The sequence below is a fragment of the Agelaius tricolor genome, unplaced genomic scaffold (genome assembly GCF_023055355.1).
Source record: "Agelaius tricolor isolate 1412-34295 unplaced genomic scaffold, bAgeTri1.0.p SCAF_1, whole genome shotgun sequence".
NCBI lineage: Eukaryota > Metazoa > Chordata > Aves > Passeriformes > Icteridae > Agelaius > Agelaius tricolor.
This window is the reverse complement of record NW_027269261.1, coordinates 27,546,616-27,572,418: the sequence shown is the minus strand read 5'-3', so window position 1 is coordinate 27,572,418 and position 25,803 is coordinate 27,546,616. Positions and strand designations below refer to the sequence as shown.

General features: G+C 39.7%; 1 protein-coding gene across 3 annotated transcripts in view; it reads right to left on the bottom strand.

Annotated features, from left to right (window-relative positions):
• Positions 1-324: 324 nt before the first annotated feature.
• EPAS1 (endothelial PAS domain protein 1) overlaps positions 325-25,803 on the bottom strand; it is a 77,552-nt gene continuing 52,073 nt past the window's right edge. For 2 of the 3 annotated variants that reach the window (XM_071427713.1, XM_071427723.1), the window contains exons 3-17: positions 24,763-24,914; positions 24,078-24,162; positions 23,685-23,747; positions 23,456-23,574; positions 23,163-23,365; positions 14,990-15,096; positions 10,164-10,311; positions 9,217-9,425; positions 8,709-8,896; positions 7,735-7,845; positions 5,555-6,039; positions 4,346-4,463; positions 4,139-4,256; positions 3,388-3,570; positions 325-2,685 (exon numbers count right to left, since the gene is read on the bottom strand). In XM_071427713.1, coding sequence (XP_071283814.1) covers positions 2,534-2,685; positions 3,388-3,570; positions 4,139-4,256; positions 4,346-4,463; positions 5,555-6,039; positions 7,735-7,845; positions 8,709-8,896; positions 9,217-9,425; positions 10,164-10,311; positions 14,990-15,096; positions 23,163-23,365; positions 23,456-23,574; positions 23,685-23,747; positions 24,078-24,162; positions 24,763-24,914 — 2,441 coding nt within the window. In that variant the 3' untranslated portion in view covers positions 325-2,533. The remainder of the gene's footprint in view (positions 2,686-3,387; positions 3,571-4,138; positions 4,257-4,345; positions 4,464-5,554; positions 6,040-7,734; positions 7,846-8,708; positions 8,897-9,216; positions 9,426-10,163; positions 10,312-14,989; positions 15,097-23,162; positions 23,366-23,455; positions 23,575-23,684; positions 23,748-24,077; positions 24,163-24,762; positions 24,915-25,803) is intronic. The other variant, XM_071427733.1, reaches the window with a different exon arrangement.

The window sequence follows — 25,803 nt, the reverse complement described above, 5'->3', positions numbered from 1 at the left end:
AAAACTCAGGTTGGGAACTGTGGAAATTCAGCCTCTAAACTGTGACTTGGTGGAGTTAATTTCCTCTCTCTTTTTTTTTTTTTTTTTTTTTGTAAGGGTAGCATTACAAAAGGTTCCTCGGTTTTGAAATAGAAGCAGTAGTCTGAGCCACAGGACAAGTTCCAGAAAGGCAGTGGTCTGCAGGGCATTACTTCTTCATTTGAGGGAAGCCAGGTAAACCCTACAAGGCAGTTGATAGTATGGATTTTTGGCAGGCTCCTTCCCAGCTCTCAAACATGGGTAACATTTGATTGTTCTTTCAGTCTTCAAAGATCAATGCAAACCTTTATTTTCTATAAATAATTTAATAAATACTTTTGTTTTACAATGATACAACAAATAACAAATTCATAGCAAATGAGTCACAAAGAATTTAGGATCAGTATACTTTAATAAGGTATCAGTGTCAAAATACATTTCCTTATCAAGTTAAAGTTCCCATACAGTTATAATATTGTCAATAAGAATTCAGCAGGATAGATTATGAAATAATTATGATAAAAAGTATGATTAATATTAAGACATATAATATTTTTTCAGAGTGTTTTAGTAAACTGTTAGGGTATAACATTTTTAATGCTGAAACTACACAAATAAGAAACAGAAGAGCAGTATTCAAGTGTCTTTAATCCTTGAAGCCTTAAGTCTGTGCCACTGCAAATTTGTCAAATGTGGATGACCAATTTTCATCAGATGTTGATGCTTACAATAAATTTTTTCACACAGTAATTACTTCATGTTACGAGTAGATTATTTTTTGTAATAAACTCTTGAAAGATTGCCTACAATAGGAAGTATATTTTTTTTACATCATGTACCCATAATAAAAGGTCTTCAGCTTTTCTAAGTATGTCTGGTTAAGACTTGCTTAGCACAGCGAACTCTGAAGTGCTCTATGAACCCAAGGCTCTCTCTATGCAAGTGTCAGTGCATGAAATAAAGCAATTTTATACACCAGGCTTCATCAGACTCAGAAGTCTCAAAAATATATTTTTGTTCTAAGTTTCTGGGCCAGATTTTTACCTTTTGTACTTTGCCATTGTTTCATTTTCTTCAGTGAATCTACAGTGATTTATACCAGTGGAGGAAACAAGATAGATCCCAACACAGATCTAAGTTTTTATGTATTTTTAAGTCAGAACTGCTCACCTGGCCTTTTATTGTATTATTTTTTACTGTTTAGAGATGCTGTAATTTAAACTTTCAAAACCCTTTGAAAGCATTCAAAGCCCTATTTTTCAAATATGTGCATGACAATTAATGATAGTTGAAAAGGAGCTCTGAAAATGTCTGGGTGCCTTTTAATGACTTTCTAGCTACTGATAAATGTAAGGCAAGTAAAAATGAGGGACGTCCCTGCTGGATATTCATCTCACTATGCAATCCCTAATTCTTTTTGTCTAATTACAACTGAGCCAGCCTAATACTCTGGAAAATACTATTTTGAGATTTTTTGATTCAATATTGCAATTATATTTCTAGCTGGCATATAAAATGGAAAAGGGTAACATTAATCAGAGGTGTTAGTACTGGCCACTGCTCTGATTCCTGAAATATCAGCAACAGCATAACAAATACTACAAGTTCCTAGCAGAAACAGCTCTTAAAGTAGTTGTGTCATAGATATAGCAAAAGTACCAAGAGATGATTAACGACTGACCCAGAGAGAGATAATAATTAAAAAAAAAATCTGTTTTGTGTAAAAAATAAAGGCAACAACAAAGAACAAACAAGAAACCTCAACACAAATGAAAACACATGCCTAAATCCTCCACTGGGACAAATCTGTAGGATTCCCTTGGCTGTAGAGCTAAGCCAGGTTAAGGCAGCTGAGAATGTGGCTTGCTTCTGAGGAAAAAAGCTTAAAACGTGCAACTTTCACAGATACCCACAAACATTGCATTTCACCATTCACATTTCTTTCAACAAAGTGTATAAAAATGAAGGGAAGGGATGGGAGGCAGAAGGCTGGGATTTTTCCTTAGTATGCTTTTCCAAAAGTTATTAAAGTTACAATAAAATAAATGCTGGAAAACAGAAAGACTCAAAGGATTTTAATTTGGCAGATCAACAAAAAACTGTGGTTGGAGATCAAATTTGTTTCATTCATCTTTGGCAATAAAAATATATCTTTGCAGTACTGCAGCCAAAGTATCACATGATGAGGCATTTATACCACAGCTTTTTATTAGCATGAAAATTGAAAAAAAAATATTCAGACTATAAATTACAGGTAATGAGATAAGGGGAGGGTAATCAAACTCTCTAAACACCACTTTAATTGCAATAGAGAAAATACAGTAGATGTATTTCTTTAATATGAATAATAAAGTGAGTAACTTCAAAAGGCCACTATTTGGTAATGTGGACAGGTTCAATATCTAAGTAAAATCCTGTAAAAGTGTACTGGTATTAGAAATTGTCTACCTGCAAAAATATATTTCAAACCAGAAGCTGTTTTGAGCAGTGCGGGCCGTGGGCGATGCGGGCTCGCTCAGGTGGCCTGGTCCAGCGCCCGCAGCAGCTCGCTGCCCTGCAGCAGCGTGGAGCTGCCCAGCACAGGCACGTTCACCTCACAGTCATATCTCGTCAGCTCAGGCAGCAGGTAGGGTTCAAAGGAGGGCCCCAGCAGGCGACTGGTCAGACCTGGAACACAGCAGTGAAGGTGCTGAGACTAGAAAGGGCACGGGTTTCCTCCCACCTCTTCTGTTTACAGCAGTTTCATTCTGTTTTTATGTCGATATGCCTCAAACCACCGGCGGTTCCAGGTGTCACAGCAAACCTGTGCTCTGCCCCTCCTTAAACTGCTGCAAGGGTGTCACACAAACAAGTGCAGTTTTTCACCTCCACCCCCAAACTGAGATTGTTCTGAGAAAAACTCTATTGGTGCAGATGAGAAAAGTTGTAGTAAAAGACATGGTTTCTAAATTGACGCCACTCCTCTCATGTATTAAAAGGAACTGACACATGTCCCCTTTTATTACTTATTTCAACATTTAGAAGACACATGTTAAGAGTCTAACCTTCAAAGCCTCCATATCAATGCTGCAGCAAATTTGTTTAGTACGATGTAATAATCAGTTCTATCACAAGACAAGAGTATGGATGGAGGATGATGGGTCCTCCAAGGTCAAAAGGTGTTAACTTTAACTGAAATGGAGGGTAAAAATATTGTTCTGATGTATTACAAATGTAAGCATTACAGTTTCACACTAAACCACAAAACTGATTTTTTGTGCTGTATTTTGATTTTTATCATCCTTCTCCTCCACATTTTTTTTTTTTAATGGAATCAGTATTGGAACAAAATACCAACATTTTCCAATCTCTGTGTTTGACAGCTCTTACCTGATGCTTTATGAGCTGGCTGGACACTGTAGTCCTGACAATGGGAACTGTAAAACAGAGGGGGAAACGCTCCTGCTTTCAAATTCTCACCCGGACTGTCACAGGTGGGTTGATGGTGTTGCTGCTGTTGCTGCAGTTGATTCATTGGTTGGCTCAGACCTCTCGAGTTACAGAAAAATTCATCTGTTATTTAAATAGTAGGGAAAAAGAAGAAGCTAAATGAAGCCAGTGCAATAATTATAGTAGATAATACTAATCCAAAGCAAAGTGAACCTCAGTGTGATGGTGTTACAGCATAGGCAAATCTGCATCTTATCACAAAGGAAATCTAGAAATAGCTCCAGCTCTAGCAGTAGTATTGCAGTCAAGATATGCTTGTGTAAGGAAACACAGTGTTGTAGAGAAACAGTATCTGTTCTATCTATGAGATGTGAGATATTCACATCTCAGATAGGTGTGAGATATTCACACCTTGGATCAGCAGGAGGTAAACACAGCTCCATCAAGCTGTTTTCTGTTCCCTCCCAAGCAAGTGTGTGAACATGCGTGAAACCAACTAAACGGTATTTATCAAATGTACCTTTAAATTGTTCAGCCCTTAGCGATACAACTTGGTCTTTAATTTTAGCTTACTGTAATATTTACAGAGCTTATTTACATTTCCTTTTGAAAGAGCTTTTTTCCCTATTCAGCCTGTCTTAAAATGGTGTTTCAATATGTAACATTGCAAAACCACTTTCTTTTGTCTTACCAGTAAGAACGCTTGTGCTGAGAGACTTCTTTTCTGTAACCAAGGAACAGTTTTCCCCCTTGAGAAATTTCATTCTCTTCCACATTAAGTGAGATGGGTTAATGACAGATGGATCTCCCTAGAATGAGAAGGGAAGCAAAACAAACAATTACACTGATGACCATGATGAGTCCAAAGTTGTGAAGGGGATGCATTTCTTATGATTACCCCACTCAGTTGTTGCAAGGCTTGTTCTTCATAATCCAGTTGTCGCTTCAGTTTCAAACTGTTAGACAGAGCAAGTCTTGCTGGGTTTATATCTCGTTGTCCAAAAGCATCCAAGGGCCTGTGAAGAGGAGATCTTTGTGAGTGCACAGGAAGGCAAATTGAAATAATCTGGTTCATTTACACAGATTCTTCTTTCATTTAAAGACATTTAAAGTGTCTGAGACTTGCCAGTGGACAGATCTCAAACATCAAATGTTTTTATTTCCTGTTATTAGTCATCCTACCATCTTTAGAAACTTTTGACATTTGGGATCAAAGACTTATGAAAGTTTAGCATAAAGAGCCTCTAGGGATCTCCAGGCAGACAAAAAATGCTGTGGAAAAGAAAGTAATGTAATTCTTAAGAGTTGGATTTGAGAGCCATGCATGTTCCCTTGCTTTACATACTAAGTATGAACACACAAGTTGTTGACTGGGGACAAACCCTTTCTTTCCATATGCATATTCAGACACTGGTATTTCTGCCAACAAGAAATCCCAAAAAGCAAACTGCACAGCTTTGTGTTTAAAAATGACCATTGCTATTTTATATACCTCCTGAACATGTCAGTATGAGCAACATTGAAAAGTCAAGAGCCTACAGAGAAACTTCTAGCTATGAGGCAACTTCTAGGACTGTGCCCTGTGATCTACATCTCATCACATACTGTTCACGTGTGTAAGAAAGCAAACAAAAACGTTGTAGAAATAGAGCCTGCAATTTAAGTCTTGGCTTTAGTATTTACATATGCCAGCAATAATGTACTTTCATTCCTCTCTCTTCCCCATTTTTTGTTGTGCAGAAAATGCAAGGTAAAAAGTACGTGTGTGTCCGTCCCTGCTACTGCTGCACCACTAAATTTTTGGTACCGTTCTTAAATAAAGTCAAGCATGCTTTGCAAAATTACTGGTGTAATTTTAACTGGACCAGCAGGAAATTCATTTGCCTATCCTTACAGGCAATGAAAAATTAGCCCACTTCTGCTTCCTCCAGACTCACTGCCACTGGGAGAGCACCACATTAATTTCCCCAGAGCTGCAGTCTGATGCCTATCACAACAAATAGTTTCAGCTGAATTGAGAAAAATTAATTTTCAAGATTACGACCCTTCTCATTTCCCAAAATATTTTTTGGGTAAATATACATAGTTTTACCACAGAAACACATACCTTTTTTTGTATATGGGCACTCTCTGAGAAGTTATCGGTGGGCCCGAGGGGGAACTTGATAGGGATCCTGAGTATTTATTCATGAGTCTCCATTTTGCAGGAACATATTCTAATGGGGGATCAGGTGGCCACTGGGTGTTTGATCTTCCTCCCATTGAAGACAGGGGAGTGCTGGCTTGGTCATGGTATGGTGGCAGTGCTGACCTATTCATATTGTTGAAGAACACCGATGACAGGGACCCATGACCAGAGTTAATTTTTTCATTTGATAGCTGTGGGCAATATTTCTCTGGGAGGAACTGATTCTGTGAAGTAGGAGCGAGGGGTTGGAAGATGGTACTCATGCTACTTAGATGCTGCTGGGTATTTTGTGCACTTTCACAGAGAGGACTTTCTTCTTGGCAGATGGGGCTGAGCTGGAAATCTTCTCCATCCATAGGAATGTAAGGAGCCAAGGTTTCAAGGTCCAGTTCATTAAAGTCAGTCTGTGCAAAGATGAAGTAAGTTCATAAAGAAACTATAAATTAGTAATAGTTGTGGCAGTTAGTGTGATATGGAATACTAATAGGTGCAAAGCTGAAAAATCACAGTATGCCAAATTTACCTAATGGAACTGGCCAACTCCTGTTTAAAGATGTCTTATTTCTATGCTAGCATACATGTTCATCGTATCATCAGTAGCAAAATTAAGACAACAAACTGAAGGAAAAAACCTCCCAGAGGAGCAATATTTGTTAAAGCAGCTTGCATGCAGTCTCCAGCATCACTATGATCTGAAGGAGATGCTGTTTCACTGAGCTTTGAATAACTTGTCTGCCAAGACTCTACAACATGTGGCATGTAGTTCAACCTCAGGCTTTTTCATGTTAAAATAGAAAGCACAGCTTTCTCATAATGCAGCTATACTAAAAAAGGTGTCTAAAAATGCAAGGGTTGAAAAAATTTAGCCAGAAGGACATTACCACACTTAAATCTGTATTCTTTTTTCCCTAGGAGGACTAGTCACACCCACATTCACTTCTCTTGGCATTTGACCAGAGCCGAACAGAGAGGATAATCAATGTTGGCTCCCCAGTCAGCTCATAACACTCCTGCAGCACTTCTATAATACTTGTTTTTCCCACCAAAGTAGCTGATGTGGTGGGACACACCTGAGCAAGCAGATGCTGAATCTGACAATACTGAAGTTTGCACAGGTGAAGTCTTGCAGTGAGTTTCATCCTGCTCCACACTTCTCTCCTATCTGTCTGCTCTTTCTCTTGCTTTCATTTCTATGTCCAGACTTAGATGAAATTTCTTCAGAACATGGATTACAGCCTACCTAAGTCTGCAAATTGTGTTAGCAAATTGAAGTACCTAATTTGGGCAGCAGCATCCCAAACTTTCTGTAGGATTAATAAATAGAGATGAGTGTGAGGTCTGCACTACCAATCAGCAGTGCCTGTTCCTTTCTCTCGACTATAAAGCATAATCTCTTCACAAAGCATTTCAATTAAGTATCTAAAGTTAAGCAAGCTGATTCAGGCCCACACCTTTTATTCACTAGCTCACTTGCTGTAATGTTGTAATAGTGGGTTTATTTATTTATAGGGGAAATTTCTACACTTACATCATTATTAGAATGCAGGAGATGGAGACTGTGTGTTACTTTATGTGTACATAATTTTCAGGTCTCTCTGAAAACCTCCAAGAGGCAAAAGAGGAAGCATGTATCTAAAATGAGTTTTCATTTTTGTAGTTAAAGGAGATGTGTGCTATGAGGGGCATTCTTCTCTCATTTGGGTGTTTAGCAAGAATTAGTTTATTTGTATTTTGTTCTAGAAAGGATGTTTACTCATTAGTCATTTGGCTGCATTTAAAAACAAATTGCTGCTGCTTATGTTCCTTATCCAACCTACAGAAGCCTCCAAATTTTGAAACCTCTCTGGTGATCTTATCTTCTGAGCAGTACCACCACAGTGACACTCCAAACCTCGTGTTTCAGAGAGTTAGAGACAGAGATTGAAATCCAGCTTTTGGAAGTGCACTGTTTTGTTAATGTGCATCAAAGATTTGGTATGCATGGGCAAATGCAATTTAAATGCTGTATCCCAATATCAGCACACACAACATGCAGCTCCTACTACTGTCTACTAGTAGGAGACTGATCTTGGTGGCTTTTAGAAGAGAGAGTTCATTACCTGGGAGGTGCACTGACTTTTTGATTCTGTGTCCATGGCAAAAAGTTTTTCAATCACCTCGATCTTAAGATCTTCATCCACAGAACAGTAATAATCTCCTGGGCTGCTGGGCTGCATGGAAATAACAATTTGTTCTAAGCAGGAAGACAACCACAGTACTGGCTTAGCATCATGTCATTTATACCATGCTGTTATTCAGTAACAGATCTTTCCTATGAAAAGTGAATGGGCAGATGGTGTATTTAGTGTGCTCAGAACCCAAAACTGTCCACTTCTATCAGAAGCTTTTCTGACGCAAGATTGTCAGGGCAAAACGTAGGCACCCATTACAGGAACCTAGTTGTCATCCTATTTTAAATGTTTTTTGGCAGCTTAGACCAGGAACAAGAAATGTACACCATTAAATACTTTTGTCAAGAAAGAAGATGATTAGCAATATCTCTGTGCTTTTCTTAAGACTGGCTGCCCTCTGGTAAGAGTGGCTCCAGCTCCTGGGTGCAGTGCCACAGAGGCAGATTCATTTCTTCAGTGGGAAACTCCAAGGAGCTGCTCTCAAAAGCCTGACTTGGCTAAGCTTCCTAAAAGCTACAGCTTCTACTTAACAGAAGGAGGATGGCTCTGGGGCAATGATTCCAGTGGCCACACAATTGTATATTGGCTTTTTATATAAGGCTAACTCCATGAAAGGTGGTAGCATGTTCTCCTACTAGTTGTTTTATATGTTACAGTAATTACTAGAGGGACAGCTGGGTGACAATGAGGACTGCAGTGTGAAGCCAGGATATTGTTCCCATTTCATAGCTTTCCTATTAATTCTTAAGGCATGATGCAGTATAGGAAGAATAGAGATACTCTGGGCCTTGCTAATAAGAAGTGAGACAGGACTGCCAACACAAAAATGTTGTATATATATATTGATGGGATTTGGATACAAAACACAACATGCTTTTCATGTTTTTTTAAGCTCCTCTTACCGTGGAACAGCTACTGTTGCTGCTTGCACTCGGAGTACTGCTGCCAGGTGCAATCTGAGGCATTGTAAAGGATGGTATCGTCAGTGTTTCACCTTGAGCAGGGTGGCTTTTCACTTCCACTGGCCATGCTTTGTTTGGTGTCAAAACAGCATTGGTGAAGGCAGGGGCTTCCTCAAACTTCTGTGTTCCTGGATGGGGTTTTAACAATATTAATGAATACTTTTAGCTGGTGCAGTGTTATGATATAACTGCAGCTATTCATTAAAAGTAAACACTGCTCCTAGTTGCCATGACAATAAGTTGGCATAGACTTAATGCACGTTATTTAGTCAGCAAGAAAGCCTGATCCTGCTCTCATTCACAGAAATTTTCCACTGGTGTGAGCATGTGGGCTCTTTTAGCCATTACTCACAATTTGTACACACAGCAAACAAAGTCTATTAAGTTTCTAAATATAGGCTCACATGTGGTTCTTTGTTGCACAAAAATAATTTACACAAATACTAACCAAAATCCAGGGAAATAATGGCATCACCAGGTGTTGGTGCCAGCTGAGCAAGTTCCTCTGGTTCTTCCTTTAGCTTAGTAAACAAGAAGTCACTCTTCTCTGTTGCAGGGATGCCACTGTCATAGGCAGTGTTCATTGTCAGCAGGTGAGGCTTGAAGAGTGATTCTGTTTGGTCCATGGAGAACACAACATCGTTCTTCTCAATTTCACTAAGGAGAGAACAGCTTTTAGGCATTTTGTACCCTAAAGATGAAAGATGTGGATAAAGTAGGCAGCACAAGCTGGGGCTATAGGAGCACTTTGGCCTTTCAGTTGCGTGCCAGGCTCTCGACAGGCGAGGCACAGTTCCAGCGTTGCTGAGCACCACCATTTCGGATGACGCAGAGAGTGTGGTCAGGACTTCTGTGGGAATACTCAGGGCTTTGTTGCTCTGCTTTTTAAAGGGATGTAGTTGAGGCTGTAATGACCCAGACTATCACTCAAATAAGTATTTCCTATTTTGGCCCCAACTAGGAGCAAAAACGTTGAGTTTTGCCAAATGAAGGCAAAACTTCTGATTGGTCCTGATTTTTAAGGCTGTAAACAGCTTCTCCTAGCAACATACGATAGACTTACTACTTAGTTTTATCTCTTGGTCACAGCATTAGAAAAACAAAACACATGAGCAGTTGTCTTGCACAATAAAATCTTTGGTGCAGACCATACACTCTGCTGTATGACCACAGCAGCCACTCTGCAAAGCAGAGAGGCTGTGGTGTATTTCAACAGCGTGTATGGGAACAGGCACGCCACATTTTTGATCGATGTCTAACATCAGTAAACAAGACTGAACAAACATGACTAAACTGATTTTGGAACAACAATGTTGAATAAATAGACCCTTGAAAAGTTCCTCCAAATATTGCGTTTCTGCAGCACGTGAATGCACACGTGTGCCCTGAACCCACCTGAGCACGTAGTTGACACAGACGATGCACTGGGGCTGCAGGTTTCGGGTATTGTAAATCACCGTTCCCTGGGTCTCCAGCCATACGTATCCCCCGTGCTTGGCCAGCATACGGTACTGGCCCGTCACTACTTGACCTTTTGTACACACTGAGAAAAGGGGGCAGAGATATAAATAATGCATCAGGACAGGAATACACAACATGTAACACTTGTTTTAAATACGCCCACTTCTGAGCTTTCATTACGCAGAAGTGCACTAAAGCATTTGTGGACAAGGGATGTGCTTAACTTTGGGAACATTCATCCATTTTAGACATGAAAGGGGCTGTTCATTTGAGGTTTCTACTCAAGATTGAAAATTTGAATTCTGGCATTGAGTTTTGAGATGGTCTTAATCTTCAGATCAGAATGTAGAATTAAAAAAATTTAATACAATATCTCAACTCAAAATAATGCCTGCTGACTGCATGTTTCTTGAGTTGCTGTTGTAGGAGTGTCTCGGTAATTATCTGTAGAAAAGTGAATTTGTTGAGGAAACTATAGTTTCCTTATTAAGGTAATCAATAAATACAAAAATCAGGTGATTTAAAAGCTATGTTCAGTAATTTTTTTTTTTAAATTAAGACCTTATGGTAGTACTATCACTCTTACAAAGGTATCAAAGGAATAAGTAAGAATGGTAAACAGAACTGCTTTGTCTGGGAAAAAAAAAAAGCTGAACTACTGTATTTCTCCCTCTGGTTGAACTGTGTTGTTCCAAGCAAGACCTTGGAATTAGCAGCCTAGAAGAAACCAAGATCCATATGACCAAATCAAGTAATGTTCATTTAACTCTGTTTTTTTGAACTATTCTGTGTTTCTCAAACTATAAACTGACAATAGTACAACTTGGGTTTAAAGCTTCTAAATGTTTGAAGGGTGAAATATGTTGCCCTGCTATCGCCCAATATTTTGCAATATTTGCAGAGAACAAGTTTTCAGTGTGGAGCTTTGGACTTCTGAGATGTAAGGTTCTATGATGTCCTATCTGTTGTAATTCAAAGCTGTCAGTGAAGGAAAAATAATGTCAATCAATGGCAAAAAAATCTGGGCTAGAGTAGACAAGCAGTACTTGCACTAATAAGAGCTTGTACTTGTAAGCAGACATACTCACACGGAGTAGCAGCAGAAGTGGGAACTGGCTGAACAAAACCTTTGACCACACATTGGCAACCTTTCCTTTTAAACAGCTTTTACATCCAAAAGAAGTATGCCATCAAATTAATGCCCTTGAAATAATGCAATTTGACTCAGGAGGACTGGAAAATTGATACCATGGTCTTTTTACAGAAAAATTCCTAGTGAGTGTGGCCATTAAAAGAAGCTAGCTATTGTCAGCCTCTCCTACATTGCCACCATACAAATGTACGACTCCAGGCCTGTGAAATACAACTGTTTTGCAGATAATTGTTGCTGTGTTTATCCTTCTATTTCTGAAGTTTGTTTGTTTTCTTCCTAGGAGTATTTAATCATCCTTCATTTAATTTATTTAGACAAAGTAGAACATTACTTTTATTGATTAAATACTTCTGGTGGAACAAAATCAAAAGGCTTTCATTTCAAAGTGTTTTAGTGACTGGACTGTTCTGCTCTGCTTGTGAAACATAATTACACTGTTTCCTAATCATCAGCTCATCAATAAGAGTCACAGTGTAGGCGCCTGTTACATTACAAAGAAGCTTTTTACTGCTTTAATCTTTTTTATTATTATTATTCAAAGCATGTCATGTTCTGATATAATAAAGTACAGCACAATCCCTCCAGGGGGTAATCTCATAAATTACTAATACACTTGTAACTGCTGACTTTGTTATCAATGCTACATTTAAGGTTCTGCCTTCAGAGTGAACTTCTCACTTCTCTCTTTATTTTTGTTACATTTTAAAAAGTATGCATGACCTGTATCTGTACAGAACTAGTTACATGTCAATGAAATAGTCTCCAATTATATTCCTTATCTTTGTGTGGAGAGAGTGGGGGAAGGCAAGGACAAATTTAATAGAACACAAAACCATGATTCTCTTGCAATGCTTGCTGAACTTCTGCTAACTGGTGGGCACTGTCAGAATTGATGACTGCATAATTGCAAGGAGATATACTCTATACATAGCATACTTCTAATAAAAATTACTGTTTAATAAATGCAAGTCTGCTGAACATGAATTTTGAGGTGGCTATTTCCAGGCACAAAAGGATGTGGCCAGGGAAAATGAGTAAGTTCTGTATAGCCACATGCTTGGAAGAGCAAGGTCTGTATAAGCTCTGTACCTGCTTGCTAACCCTGCATTACACAGCATCTCAATGGCACACATAATGGAACCCAGGCATTTCCTAGTTGAAGGGTTTATGTGTGTTTTGTCAAGTCACAGCTTGCTGTCACTTTGTCTTTGGGGTTGTTCTCTTACTTGATGGTCCCAGAAGATGCGGGTACTATTTATCTTAGAAAAAACTAAATGGGTCAGATTTGCTGGCGATTTAAACTCATGATTCTGTTGTGGGAAATCACATTCATCACAGCAATAGACTTTGGTCCTGTGCTTCCAACAGTAAAAAGATAATCCATGCTGATCTTGTGCTGTCATAAATCCTATGGAACAGTTTGATCCTAAACACTTATAACCTGTGCAGTGCCTTGAGGACTTTTGCTGGTGTAACACCATCCTTCTAAGACTTCCTGCTGCCCTCATTCTGTTTCTTGATCAGACCTTGTACCCTGCAGCAGGTTTGTAGGACACAGTGGGCACAGATGGCATCTGGACACACACACTGCACTATGTGAGGGTAACTGAATTGCTGGAGTGAGAAGCAACATCTATTAATGCCTGGTCATGGTGGGTACTAGAAACTCTCCAGAAATCTCTACATGGACAAGTAACTCAGTGCTCCCATTTCATTAACTAGATGGGTTTGCTCACCCTCCCTTTCCCATTACCAAATGGATTTCCAGCTCCCATTTTATTCCCTCCCAGTAGTGTCCCATTCTTAGAAATACAGCTCAGTGATTCAAAAGCACCAGTTCAGCACACACCCTGATTTCACAGGATGACTTTCAATAGCCCAGCACAGAATATATTAACATCCTATCTATAAATATCACTTATTAATATTTTTATTTGTAAAAACACTAACATATTACCTAAGAAACAATTTTAAAAATTACATGCCCAGATAACTCTCACTGAGTATGGGCTGATCTATTTTTTTCTTTTAAGCAGCTTTGGAAACAGGATGATTCATATCAACACTGGTTTACAGCTCACAACTTTCATCACTGCCAAACAGTTTTTCAAGAAACATTTCAGTTTAAAACTGTCCTGAATCTTTGCCATTGGAGCTAACCCTTAAGGTCAGACAACTATTCTTTGCTGCAATTTTTTTCTGAGAAGTACAGAAATACTTTCTGTAAGTCTATTTGGTGGGCAATTCCCTATAGATGTGACCTAAGTCATGGGCTGTTTCCTGAGGACAGAGGCCTTTATCACAGCAACTACAAGGTGTGTGGGATTTGTTATTTGATCTTGTAGGTTCCAGTCTAGCTGCTTTGCTTTGTTTCTATTAAAAGAGCATCTGCAGAGGTTTTAGTGATGTGCTGCTTAGAACTCTCCAATAAACTGGTTTGGGGGCCACAACAGCCAAGGGTGGGAAATGTCATTTGTACATTAATGCACTACCTTGTCTCCAGCCAAAGCACTAACTCTTAAGGACAGAGACTAAAGATTTAAATCCAATTATTCTAAGACATCTGATGTGAAAGAGATGGAAATTGTGTGGCCTGCTGAAGAGAGGGATCTTGGATCTGATCTCTGCTCCCAGAATAATTCAGATACTTTGCTTGAAGAATAGCTAAAACTGGCAGTTCCCATAGGCATAACAATAACAAGAAGCAGCTGTTCCTGGCAGTAGGAATTATTTGTATAATGAATATCCCTTAAAGAAATCTCCTTGCACATCTACTCTGGATGGAGAAGATAGTTGTTGTTTGGTAGCAAAAGAGAGACATTCAAAAAACCACTGCAATAAGCTCTTCCTATTTCCCTTTAGCTCTGTCTGTGGAGGCCAACAGCACATGAGAAAGATAATCATAAAATGGCTTGGGATCTTTAAGGAACCTTAGAGATCATCTAGTTCCAGCCCCTGCCATAGGCAGGGACACCTTCCACTAGACCAGGTTGCTCTGAGCCCCATCCAACCTGGCCTGGAGCTCTTCCAGGGACAGGGCAGCCACAGCCTCTCTGAGCAACCTGTTCCAGTGCCTCACCACCTTGATACTACAGACTTTATTTCTAATATCACATGTAAACCCACCCTCTTTTGCTTTGAAGCCATTCCACCTTGTCCTGTCACTACATGCTCTTGTAAACAGTCCCTCTCCATTCTTCCTGTAGGCTCCTTTCAGGTACTGGAAGGTCACATTTATGTCACCCCAACCAATACCTTCTTTTTTCTTTTTGAACAATCCCAATTTTCTTGGCCACCAGGAAATGTTCCTCTCACCAGGCTAGAATTGCCTAACTCAACTTTTCAAATTTTCAGCTGAACCTTGCACTGTACCTTAGAGAGACAGTAATTCTTCCCTCTAACATCCAGTTTTAATTATGGCAGAACCCAGACCCTCTGGAAGGACCAGCAGCAGATTTCAGCTAGACAAGCACAGTTACCTGATGTAAATACTGCTCTTGGAGAGTATCTGCACACAAGATGCACTTGTATTTTTAACTATGTATTGAGGTACCCACAATTTATGCTTGACATGCAGACAACATAGAAAAATAAGAAAGTGACTCACAGTTCTGATGACTCTTGGTCATACTCTCCGAGTCCAAGGCATGGTAGAACTCATATGCTGAACGACCCAGCAGCTCCTCTGGATGATATCCAATCAACTCTGTTATTCTTGTTCAAGAAAAAAAAGCAAGTATTTAAAATTGAGGTCACTCTAGTCTTATGCTCACATGTGCAGGGCAGTATCAGCTCAAGTCTTCAAACTACCAGAATTAAAAAAGCAAAACGAGAAATTCTAAGCTTCCAAACACATGAGGAGTATAGAGGACTTCTGATCACATTCTGATATATCTCCATGTTAAAAATAAACTGCCTTGTCCTACTACTGGAATAAAAATTCCTAAGGATGTCAGTGTGTGCACTGCAAATTCTCCTATGCCTATTGCATCCTATCTTTAATAGAAGGTATCAACTTTTGTTACTGACAGAGTTTTCAAGCTGCCCACTACATACAGAAACTCCCAACAACCACCACTGAAAATCAGATACCTGTGAGGGGGGTAGTGGTTGGTGCCACCAGGTTTAAAAGTACGTGTACATTTTAAAAAAATACACAAAAAGGTTTGGGCACTGCTTTTAATAAATAAAAATGCCAGGTGAGAATTACAGGCAGTTAAAAGGAAAAAAAAAAGTTCATCTACTTAGTCTTTTCTCAATCATTTGAAAACTCTGACATATGGATTAGGTTTCTTGGGTGACTAAGTAACCACCAACTAAGTAGGATTTTACACAAAGAAAGCTATGATCTCAAAAACTGGACCTTTTTTTCAGAGTCTTTTTGAGGCAAGGCTGGATTTTTCACAAGTTCCTGAATCAATGAAAATAGGTCATCAAATTGTGCAAATAATTTTCTCTAATGAGGGGGTGGCAGAAAAATGCTTTATTTCAACTGGAAATACCATCACACACAGCTTTACAGAAAACACGGTAAGTTAAAAATAAAGTACATAAAAGTTAATTCAAAAGCAAAGATTATCTTCTGGTTTACAAGACAGTGACAGTCTTGGCTGCATCCTCCTACCTCTGAAATTCTTATAATAATCTGTAATACAGAGAACAGAAGCACACAAACTAATTGTGACACTTTCATAAATCTTTAAAATCTGGGAGGTTTGCAAGGAATGGTCACATCTTGGAGCACCTCACAGCTGTCAGCGGCAGAGCCCAGGTTTTATGCCACTCTCTCAGAATGGCTTTATGTGCCACCACATTTGATTTGTGCTGTTGCTACTTTTAAAAGACATCCTCAGGTTTGTGTACTCCCTGGAAGGACAGCTTTGGCCCAGTCCTCTAGACACAAGCATGTCTTTACAAGACAGACATGTAAATACTGTAAAACAAACAGAGCAAGAGCGTGGCATTCATCTCCTGGATCCCCCTCCAGCAAGGAAGGCACATAAAATGGGACTATTTTGTGTATGGCTTGAACGCCAAGGTATTGAGTCAGCTTTTCCCTGCCTCCACCTCCACAGAACTCTACAGCTCATAGCCCCAGGACACCTTGGTTTTGTCACTCCGAAAATTATTCTCTGTCCTGATTTCCATGGAATGAACCTGGGTTTATAATACTTCAGATGAACAAAAGCTGTAGCTTGTATTAGGTTCCCCTCAAAAACTTACTCTTCTGTTTGTGTTTCCAGTTTTATTTACATTTAAAATTAGACCAACAAAGGGAATTGTTTGAATCCAGTTTCAAAGACTTTTCTTTACTCTCTTCACTGACAAGCTTCTGAGCTTTTAAATTGCATCCCACTCAAATCTAACCTTTTTTCTGAAACCACAATTGTTTTTTCTTTCTTACTGAAAAGTACTTCTCACAGGGAATTGGTCATCAAAGCTGAATCATCATGAGAAAACAGCAAATACTGAAAGAGCTGTAATAAAATTAAGGCTCACAAAATACAGTTGCTGCTTGCCTTTACACAATCAGCTGGGACACACTGGTATAAGTGACCAGAGGCTTTTGCCAGGACCAGTATAAATACATGGTCTTTAATATCAGAAACTCTGGCCTTTGGCTATATAATGGCTCAATACTATAAAGCCATTCCAGTTAGTTTGGAGCTCACTGCAAGGGGAAGGATTTTAAAATTCAAGAAGTTGAGTATTTACTCTTAATCCAGTCACTGGGAACTGAGAGCCAAGTGGGGGTTGAGCAGGGAGAGGGAAAACAAAATGAAGATAATGGGGAAAAAACAGAAGCACCATGTACCCAGCAGCACCAGTGCAAATCCAAACCCACATTACAGCCTTCATGGAAGTCAGCAGTGGAACTGAGATAGCAAACAAAAAATACACATTACAGCAGGCTGAAGGAGTCTTCTCATATGGGAATGGTAAACTCTATGCAAAATTCATGTATCCCAGTCCTGTAATTCCCCTTCTCAAACTGCTCCTTGCTGTCCATAATGAGTACCCTCACTATAAAATTACTCTTCTTGTCATTCCTTGGCACAGAATGACTTATGGTGCAATCCTGATGTGACAATGTCAAATCTAATTAGATCTAATGTAATCTTGGATGGAAGTTAGCAAGTGGTGGTAGTATCTTTTTACTACAAGCAACTTCTTATTACATGAAAAGATAAAAATAAGATATCAAAAAAAATTACCCGCAACCCCACATAAGTTCTAAACCCACGCCTGGTAACAGTGAAATACTAATGAAGAGTAATTGTTTTAAAATAGTTACTTTAAAAAATAATAATAAGTGGCTAAACAGCCCCTATACTCTCATTGACTGTTCTGTTCATCTGTTAACACTATCCAGGTTCATTCTACTTCTCTCTGAAGACTCCTCCAATTGACATGATTTAAAAAAAAAAAATTGTATAATGTTCTATTTTCCCACTCACAAAACCCCCTAAAACTGGCTGGCAGTGTTTCCTAAATACATTTTTAAGTACCACTATTTTATAAAAAACACTCTCTCTCCAGTAGTTATCTCTATTAGTTTTGGATGCATAAATTGGCAGTTCACACCCTCCTTTATTGCTCCCACAGTGCTGCTGACCCTGAATAGCTTAAAAAAACTCTTGTAGGCTGCAGGCTGTGCAGGGCTGAAAATCAGGTTAGTGTATTTCATGCCACATTATGCTCCAGGGTGGGAGTGGGCAGCTATCCCTTTATCCATCACACCATCCTGTGGCTCTCCCAAGATGTGTGTGGAAGAAGACTGGGCAAAGCCAAGAGCCTGAGCAGCCCCTGGGCCAGGAGGCAGCGAGTGCTTTGGCACAGATCCTTGTAAACCTCACCTGAGCATTACTTTGAGGTTTGCCAGGGAGGTGCACCCTCTAAACTTTGTGTACTCTCCACAGGAGACTCTTAGCAACACAAAAGGCCAGGTGAACACACAGAGGACTAAATGCAAAGGAAAAGGCATCCCACGGAGCTATGGGAAGGAGGAGTACACAGCTAAGAAAATCAGGAATATGCCTACGTCCCATAATACCAAAGTATCGTTTACACAACTGAGTTCAGGCACAAGACTTCTACTTTTGTTTAGAGACCGGACAGAAAATTGGTTTTTGTGCAAGCTGTGGAATGACAAAATTAGAAAACAAACCGTACGGTGGTTTTGGATGGCATTCCTGTCATGGTAGGCTTTGTGTTTCCATTGCATCTGTAGAATACTCATTAGTAAGATAATAATAATTTCTTATAGAAGATGACAAGTGGGCTGTGAGGCTGTTTATTTTCCTGTTACCAACTTGTTTCTGAGAACACAAATACCTTTGGGGGAATCTTAATTTTTGCCAGACTGGCACTTCAGTTTTCTGAGCTAAACTTGTCATCATGATGTACAGAAGTCAAAATCTCTGAAAACACAGTGAAGAGGTGGGCAATAGCCATCTGCAGTAGGAGATCTGTCCCAGCTGCCACTACTCAAGTGTGTTTTGAGCACTATTTCAGTTTCCCTTAAATATACAATATATATAAGTATCTTAATATTGAATTTTTGGGACATGGAATAAAGGCAAATTTTGTGGTTAGGGTACACAATTAAGAAACAAGTGATCTGACTCCTATTTCTAGGTTTGTACAATTTTGCCTAATTTTATCTCTTTAAAACATGGCAAAGCAATCAAAACCCACTGCTTCGAGGCTGCATTTCCTACAAGATGAGCTAGTTCAAGTATTTTTGTTTTTCCTAAAATTGTGCTTTTCTGTCCCTTTATAGGAGCACAGAGCTTTTTATTGTATACCATTTCTTGAGTTAAAATAGTATGGTAAGAACCATCAGGCCTGAGAAGTCAAGCTCTGTGAAAGACTGTTCTAATGTTTACTGCTTATAAAAAATAGCTGGGTGTATATTCATTGGGCCCTGTGCAGACTGTGTGTGTGAGGGTGTGGATCTCTTAACAAAGTCTTTCTGTATTCAAACTGTTACCAAGTTATTGAAGTTAAATTGGTCTTGAGAGGAACAAACAAAACAAAGTTATACTTAAAGGAGAATGAGTTTTAAAAAAAGAGAGGAAAAAATAATAAAGCCCAACACAGACACTTCCTGGGGTAAAGCACTCTGTCAGCCTGCTAGAGCAGGCAGTGGGGCAATCTTGCCAACTAACCAAATTTCCTCTCAAAAATATTCATGGCTGCTTCTATTCTAACCATAGCCAATGGAAAAAAAAATCCAAAATGCAAAATCCTGGGACCCATGGCCAGTACTGAGCAGGATGGATGGCCTGGTCAGGTGTATCTGCCCTGTAAGGCTAAAAAACCTACATGTGTATGTGAAAATCTTCACCAGGACTGTCACACCCACTAATTTTGTCTACCTGAATCAAGGTTTTGTTATTAACAAAAGAAGTAGGTCACATTTTACACTTAAATATGACATATACTAGAAGTCAGTTTTGTCAAAAGTGGATCTTTGGGTTCACTTATCACCACTTCAGTCATCTCCATACTGCATTTTCCCCTAAGCAGGTATGAAAGAACAGGAAGTCCATTCAAATGCTTCCCTGCATTCCCATTTAACTTAAAAATATTCCCCTAGTAGAGGTCAAATGGCAAATTAACTTAAATCCTCATCCAAGTCCTGTGCCTGTGTATTTCTTATTTACTGGGACATAACTGGAAACATAATAAATCTCAGTTTCCTCTCAGGTGGGCACAGCCTAGATCCCACATGAATACTGATATGGGATGGCAATGCTATGGCATTGCATCTTCCTGCACCATCCTACTCTGAATCACCACATATCCTCCACTGCTCCTTTTCTCTTCTTCAACTCTACCATTAAAATGTCCCAGTCAAGAAAAAGAAGAAAAAGTTATATAATAACTTGGTTTCTAGTAATCAGGGACATACGATGCCCCACAGCAAGCCATGCCTTCAAAGTAAGTGTCAATGCCACCGAGGTAACAAAATTTGCTTTGTACAAAGGCATGCCTTTTCTTCTGACTAAAACACCCTCACTGGCAATCCTTCCTGACACAAAAGCATTGTGCAGCTGAACTAAACCCTCACTTGGATTATTAAATTGTACCACTGATCAGCATTTCTGTATTACAGCTAAAATAATCCTTCCTGTAAACCACTTAGCCAAGATAAGTGGAGCAAGGGAACAGTTTCAAATCACTCTCCAGGAATGGCTGAAGCAAGCATTTAAGAGAACAACCATTATTTATTATTCATATCCATGAACCTTTCTCTACAGGCTCATCACCTTGCAAAAACTGTTTTAAGAATACTAACATATCCCACCTAACCACTGGCAAGTCATAGGCCCACATACATAATTTATTTTTGGAAGGCAAATTATATGGGCTACTGTCTCACATGTTTTAAATGATGGCCAGTCTTGCCTGCTTCATATTACATCTAACCTATACCCTCCTAAGGAAAAGCCAACTAGTTTTTGTCACAAAATGCTGTAAGGTAGCCAGCCTATATTTTGTATGTTGCTTTGTGACAGACAATGAGCTTTCCTAGGGAGATTATACTCAGAAATCTGAGAGTTTCTTTGACTGAGTGCTTTGAAAAAAAACAACCTTAATGCTCTCTGGAAGCAGACCTGTCCACACCAGATGAACTGCAAGGAGGATACCAGGAGCACTGCAGAAGCCTGGTAGAGGAGGCACACTGCCCTCCATGATAGCAGCCCTAAACTGGAAGCACACTGTCCCTTATGGAGCAATGAGCTGTGTCAGCCCTGCTGCATCGCTGCAGAAAGGACAGAGTACATAGAAAAGAGTTCAGGCACCTGACTGGCACATGCTGCCTTCCCTCCTCCACTCCCCAGCCTGGATTTACATTCTTGGCATAAGCTGCTCCTTCAATGCAATCTGTGTAGCAGCACTGAATTTGATAAGAACAGCTGAGTGTTTTGCATTTTTATGTGTCTAGAGATGTGTCGCCTGCTGGAAAGAAATCAGCATCCCTCTGGGAGGGAAGGCAGGGGCCAGGGGGATCTGCTGCAAAGAACCTGAAAGGTTTGGGAAGTCTCCTTCTCTGCCCTGGCTATCTTTTTGCAGCTTTACCAAAATGAAACATCCAACCAAAACTACATAGTAAAAGATGTGCTACTTTATAGTCTGGTTTTGGAGAAAAAAATCTTTATAATCCCTACAAGTTCAATCCTCCAGAGGAAGCTGCTGTATTTCACTGCCATGTGAAACATCTTCCCTGTAAATGAAATGCACACTATTTAAGACAAGGCTTAATATATCATTATTTTTAAAATAAGCATGTGTATCTTTAATGGGATAGCATCAGTCCCTCTAATTCTCTTTTATAATGGCTTATGCATTAAGTCTTGCAGAGACATGTGAATGCTGCAATAAAGTAAAATCCTCTGCTACACTCCTGCAGCCTGCCACTGAATGGCCAGTAATTCTGAGCACATTGCTTTTAATGAGTCACTATCATATTGAGTCCCTCCCTTCAGCAGCAAAATCCTATTGATATCTCAATGTTTTGATGCTGAAAATATTAACAAAGGAAAAAGTCTCATTGTGATTACATCAGAGACCGTTTCTAGTTACTTCTGCACAGTTCTCTGAGAGTTCAGAAGGTCAGTCACAAGTTTCACTCTTGTAATCTTGCTTTCATCCCCAGCTGCTAACACTGCAAGTTTATGTGGCTGCTTCATCACATTGTTTAAAAAAATAATCTTACTTAGCAAAGTTTAAAAAAACCTTCGAAGTTTGAAGAAATCAACAAAGATGTTGGTCCTGTGAGTTTCTGCATGAGTTGCAAGCATGTTTATAATCTCACTGATAACTGTCCAGGCCTCAGAGGTTCCTAGCATCTTTGAATTTCAGAAAAGCAATTTCATTAGGCAGAAAAGTTTATCCTAAATTCAGAGATTACCTCCTAAACTTAAAAAAAACCCATACAAAACCCAAATCCACAGCAGTAAAGACAGGACCTTCTGGGCAAATGGGGGACAGGAAGACACTTTCATGGGAAGGGATCTCTGGCTCTCTTGCATGCATGGAAGATGGTTATCACAGTACACAGACAAGGAGATGGCATGAAATGCCATGGAGTTCTCAGGACAAGTCAGGCAGGTGGAAACTAGAAGGATCTCCATTTTTTTCCCCTTAAGAGTGAAGTGTGGAGAGCAGAGGACAAACCCCTTGCCTGATCCAAGGTCCTCCCCTCCCCTTCATTTCGTCACTAAAAGGCGCAGGGAGATAACCAATAAAGGCTGTTTGCTTTTCATTGAGCAAGAGGCTGCAACTCCATTTCAGGGCAGCAGGTACTCTGGATGCCTTAGCAATTCTTGGTTAATGTAGAGCATAAAGCAGTTGCCAGCTAACTGAGAACAGCATCCTGGGCCAAACCAACTGTAAAACAGTCCTTGACTAAGGTCCGTACGGCGTGCCCTGGGACATGCGCTCTAAAACACGGGAACAGGAATCCTGCATACCCTTCAGTTTGTTAAACCCCAAGAAGCTGACATTTGTGGCTCTAAGTTGCCTCATCTTCTGCCAGCAAAACTGAATTCCTCACTTGGCAGGATGAGGAAATACAGCAGGAATACAGTTTCATCCAAACTGAAATTTTTGAGGTGGATTAAGTGAGCCGCTAAATAGCCATTTTGGTAACAGGCTGAATTTTCTTCTGGTCCTTGCTTACCAGGTCCACACAAGACATTTGGAAGAACTGCTTGTTTTGTTCAAGAAGATAAAAACACCTCTGGAAAGGAAAAGCCAGTGGAGCATACCTGTCATCACAGTAGGTGAATTTCATGTCCATGCTGTGGCGACTCAGGAAGGTCTTGCTGTCCAGGGGGATATCGATGTTTGAAGGGTGCTGAATAGGCTCACACATTATTATAAGGCAGGTGAGAAGAGGCTCCTTATACCCACACAGAGTGTGAGGAGGGCAAGTGTTATACACTTTAACTTGTCCAGTGCAGTGCAAAACCTGAAATAACAAGAAACAAACTTAGGATGTACTTTCTCTCCACATCAAAATGTCTAACCAAACCCACTTAATTTGGCTCAAATATTGTACCTTCCATGTGGCAGACTTGAGGTTAACAGTTCTGCCTCTGTTGGTAACAGTGCATTTCATCCTCATGAAGAAGTCACGCTCAGTTGACATCTCTTTGGTTTTCTTTCCAAAGCCTGGACCTGTATAAGGAAAAGGCAAATTAATTTTCTCATTTTCCTTCTTGATTTCTTCTACTTATAACCCATGAAGGATTCAACAGAAACAACAGCCCAATTCTCAGATCATTTACCTGCAGAGACCATCAAAGATGCTTGGACCATTGCAGAGCAGTTTGTAGAGCTCAGACCTAAAACTTTAAGTGGAACTTAAATAGGACTTTGTACATTTTAAACCTATGTTTTAGCTTGCTGCACATGAATCTTTCCACAGTGTTACAACTGAAAACATGATACCTGTCTAAACTTGATGAAAGGAAAGTACTAAACAAACAGTTTCTTGGTACTATCATATTTAAGCAGTATTTGGCAAAACAAAATGAATCTGTAAAGCACTGAATAGCAGTTAATGATTACTGTAGGAATGAAAATTCCTGTTACCATGATGAACAGATCTCTTTTGCTAGCCATTTACTTCATTTGGTTATTTCAAAAACAAACATGGATTTTTGTATTTTCATTATTACCATTTTTCAGACTCAGATTCTCTCGAATTTCCTCATGGTCACATGGATGAGTGAAGTCAAAAATGCTGTGTCCAGTGAGTTCCACCTGTGTGAAAGTAAGAGCTAAATAGCAAATCAAAGCAACTGAAAGTATCTATCTGTTTTTAAATACAATTGAAATGAAACTGGTCACTAGAACTAAGTGCATCGACAGGATGCGCAGAGACACAAATCCCATGACCTTCCCTTTGTTTATCCTCTGCATAACTCCTAATTTTCTCCCCAGAATGATTCTCTTACCTATGAATTTGCACAGTGCAGTTAAGAGTCAACACCTCTTATTATTTTCGGCACAGGACAAAACTCCCAATCCACAAAGCAGAAAAGGGGGGACCCAAAAGAGCAGCTCTATCCCCTTTGTCCCATTGTCTAAGGCACAAGTAGAATAAATGCCTTCTCATCTCCCTAGTAAGATGTAGGAAGGCAACTCTGCAGTCACCAAAGACACTACAACTTTGTGAAGAAAGGAAGGGAGAGGGAACCTGTGACCCATGTAGTCTGCTGTGCAGGGTACCTGCCTGAGAAATAAGACATTTCATTTCCAGTCTTTCTTGCAGTGACACACAGCTGAGTTTTCTGCATTTAGACATGAGTTCTTTCTATGAACTGTATTACAAAGAGAGGAAAACATAAGGGAACAAGTTACCTGGGTAAGACCCATATATTTGTTGACATTCTCAGACAAAAAGATCATATCTCCATCCTGTGTCACCACGGCAATAAATCCCTCCAAAGCTTTCAGGTACAAGTTGTCCATCTGCTGGTCTGCTTCTAGTTCATTCTCATTGTCAGCACATACTGAGAAAAAAAAAAAAAAAAAAAAAGCATTAAAAGACTTCAGCACCCCAGCCAGCCTTTTTCAATGCAAGTACATCAGGTTACAAGGCAACAAAATATTTTTCTGCTGTTAAAATTTCCTTTCAACAAATCTCTTCTGGTGGGGCTTTCAGAACGGCATATTAAAAGGATGCCCTTATCATTAGAAAGGCAGGAGATACTTTTTAAAATGTTTTGGCAAATGCAAGACCCTCTCTTCACCTTTAGCATGTTTCTGCAAGACATGTTTTCAGTCACTAACACCTGCAGATGCAGACGACTGAAGTGCATCTTCTTTGTGTGTGTTCTCTTGGCAACTTGCAACATTTGTACCTCCTAACAGACACAAGGTAGAGGGCAAGTTTTACAGAAGGTACATAAATCTGTGCATCCCTAACAAACACCAACAGGACTCTTCCATTAGGTCAGGCTTTCTAAAACGTTGAAATACAGCTCCTACAAAAAATGCCTAAATAGGCCTCTTCACTCAGTACAGATACATCTGTTAACACTGCTTCGGATAGAAAAAGTAGAAAACTGGTCCCTTGAAGTCATTCTGGGTGAATCTCTTTGTCATCCCATAAATCTCAGTATTCCTTGGAAAACCACAGATCCATCTCACTGATACCTGCTTTTTCATCTGCAGACCTCAGGACTTCCTATGCCTTACTCCACCAAACTCTGACAAGTTTCATCACCCACCCACACTTCCCCTGTCCTGCACGGAGAGCCTCAGACTCTGCCTGCGTCCTAGATGCTTGCCTGTGCAGATTCATGAACCCAGGGCACCTTACTAAATTCTGGGAAAGACATGCCACGGCTCAGCTGAAATCTGAAGCTGTGCTAGAATATTTATTACAGCTATTTTCTT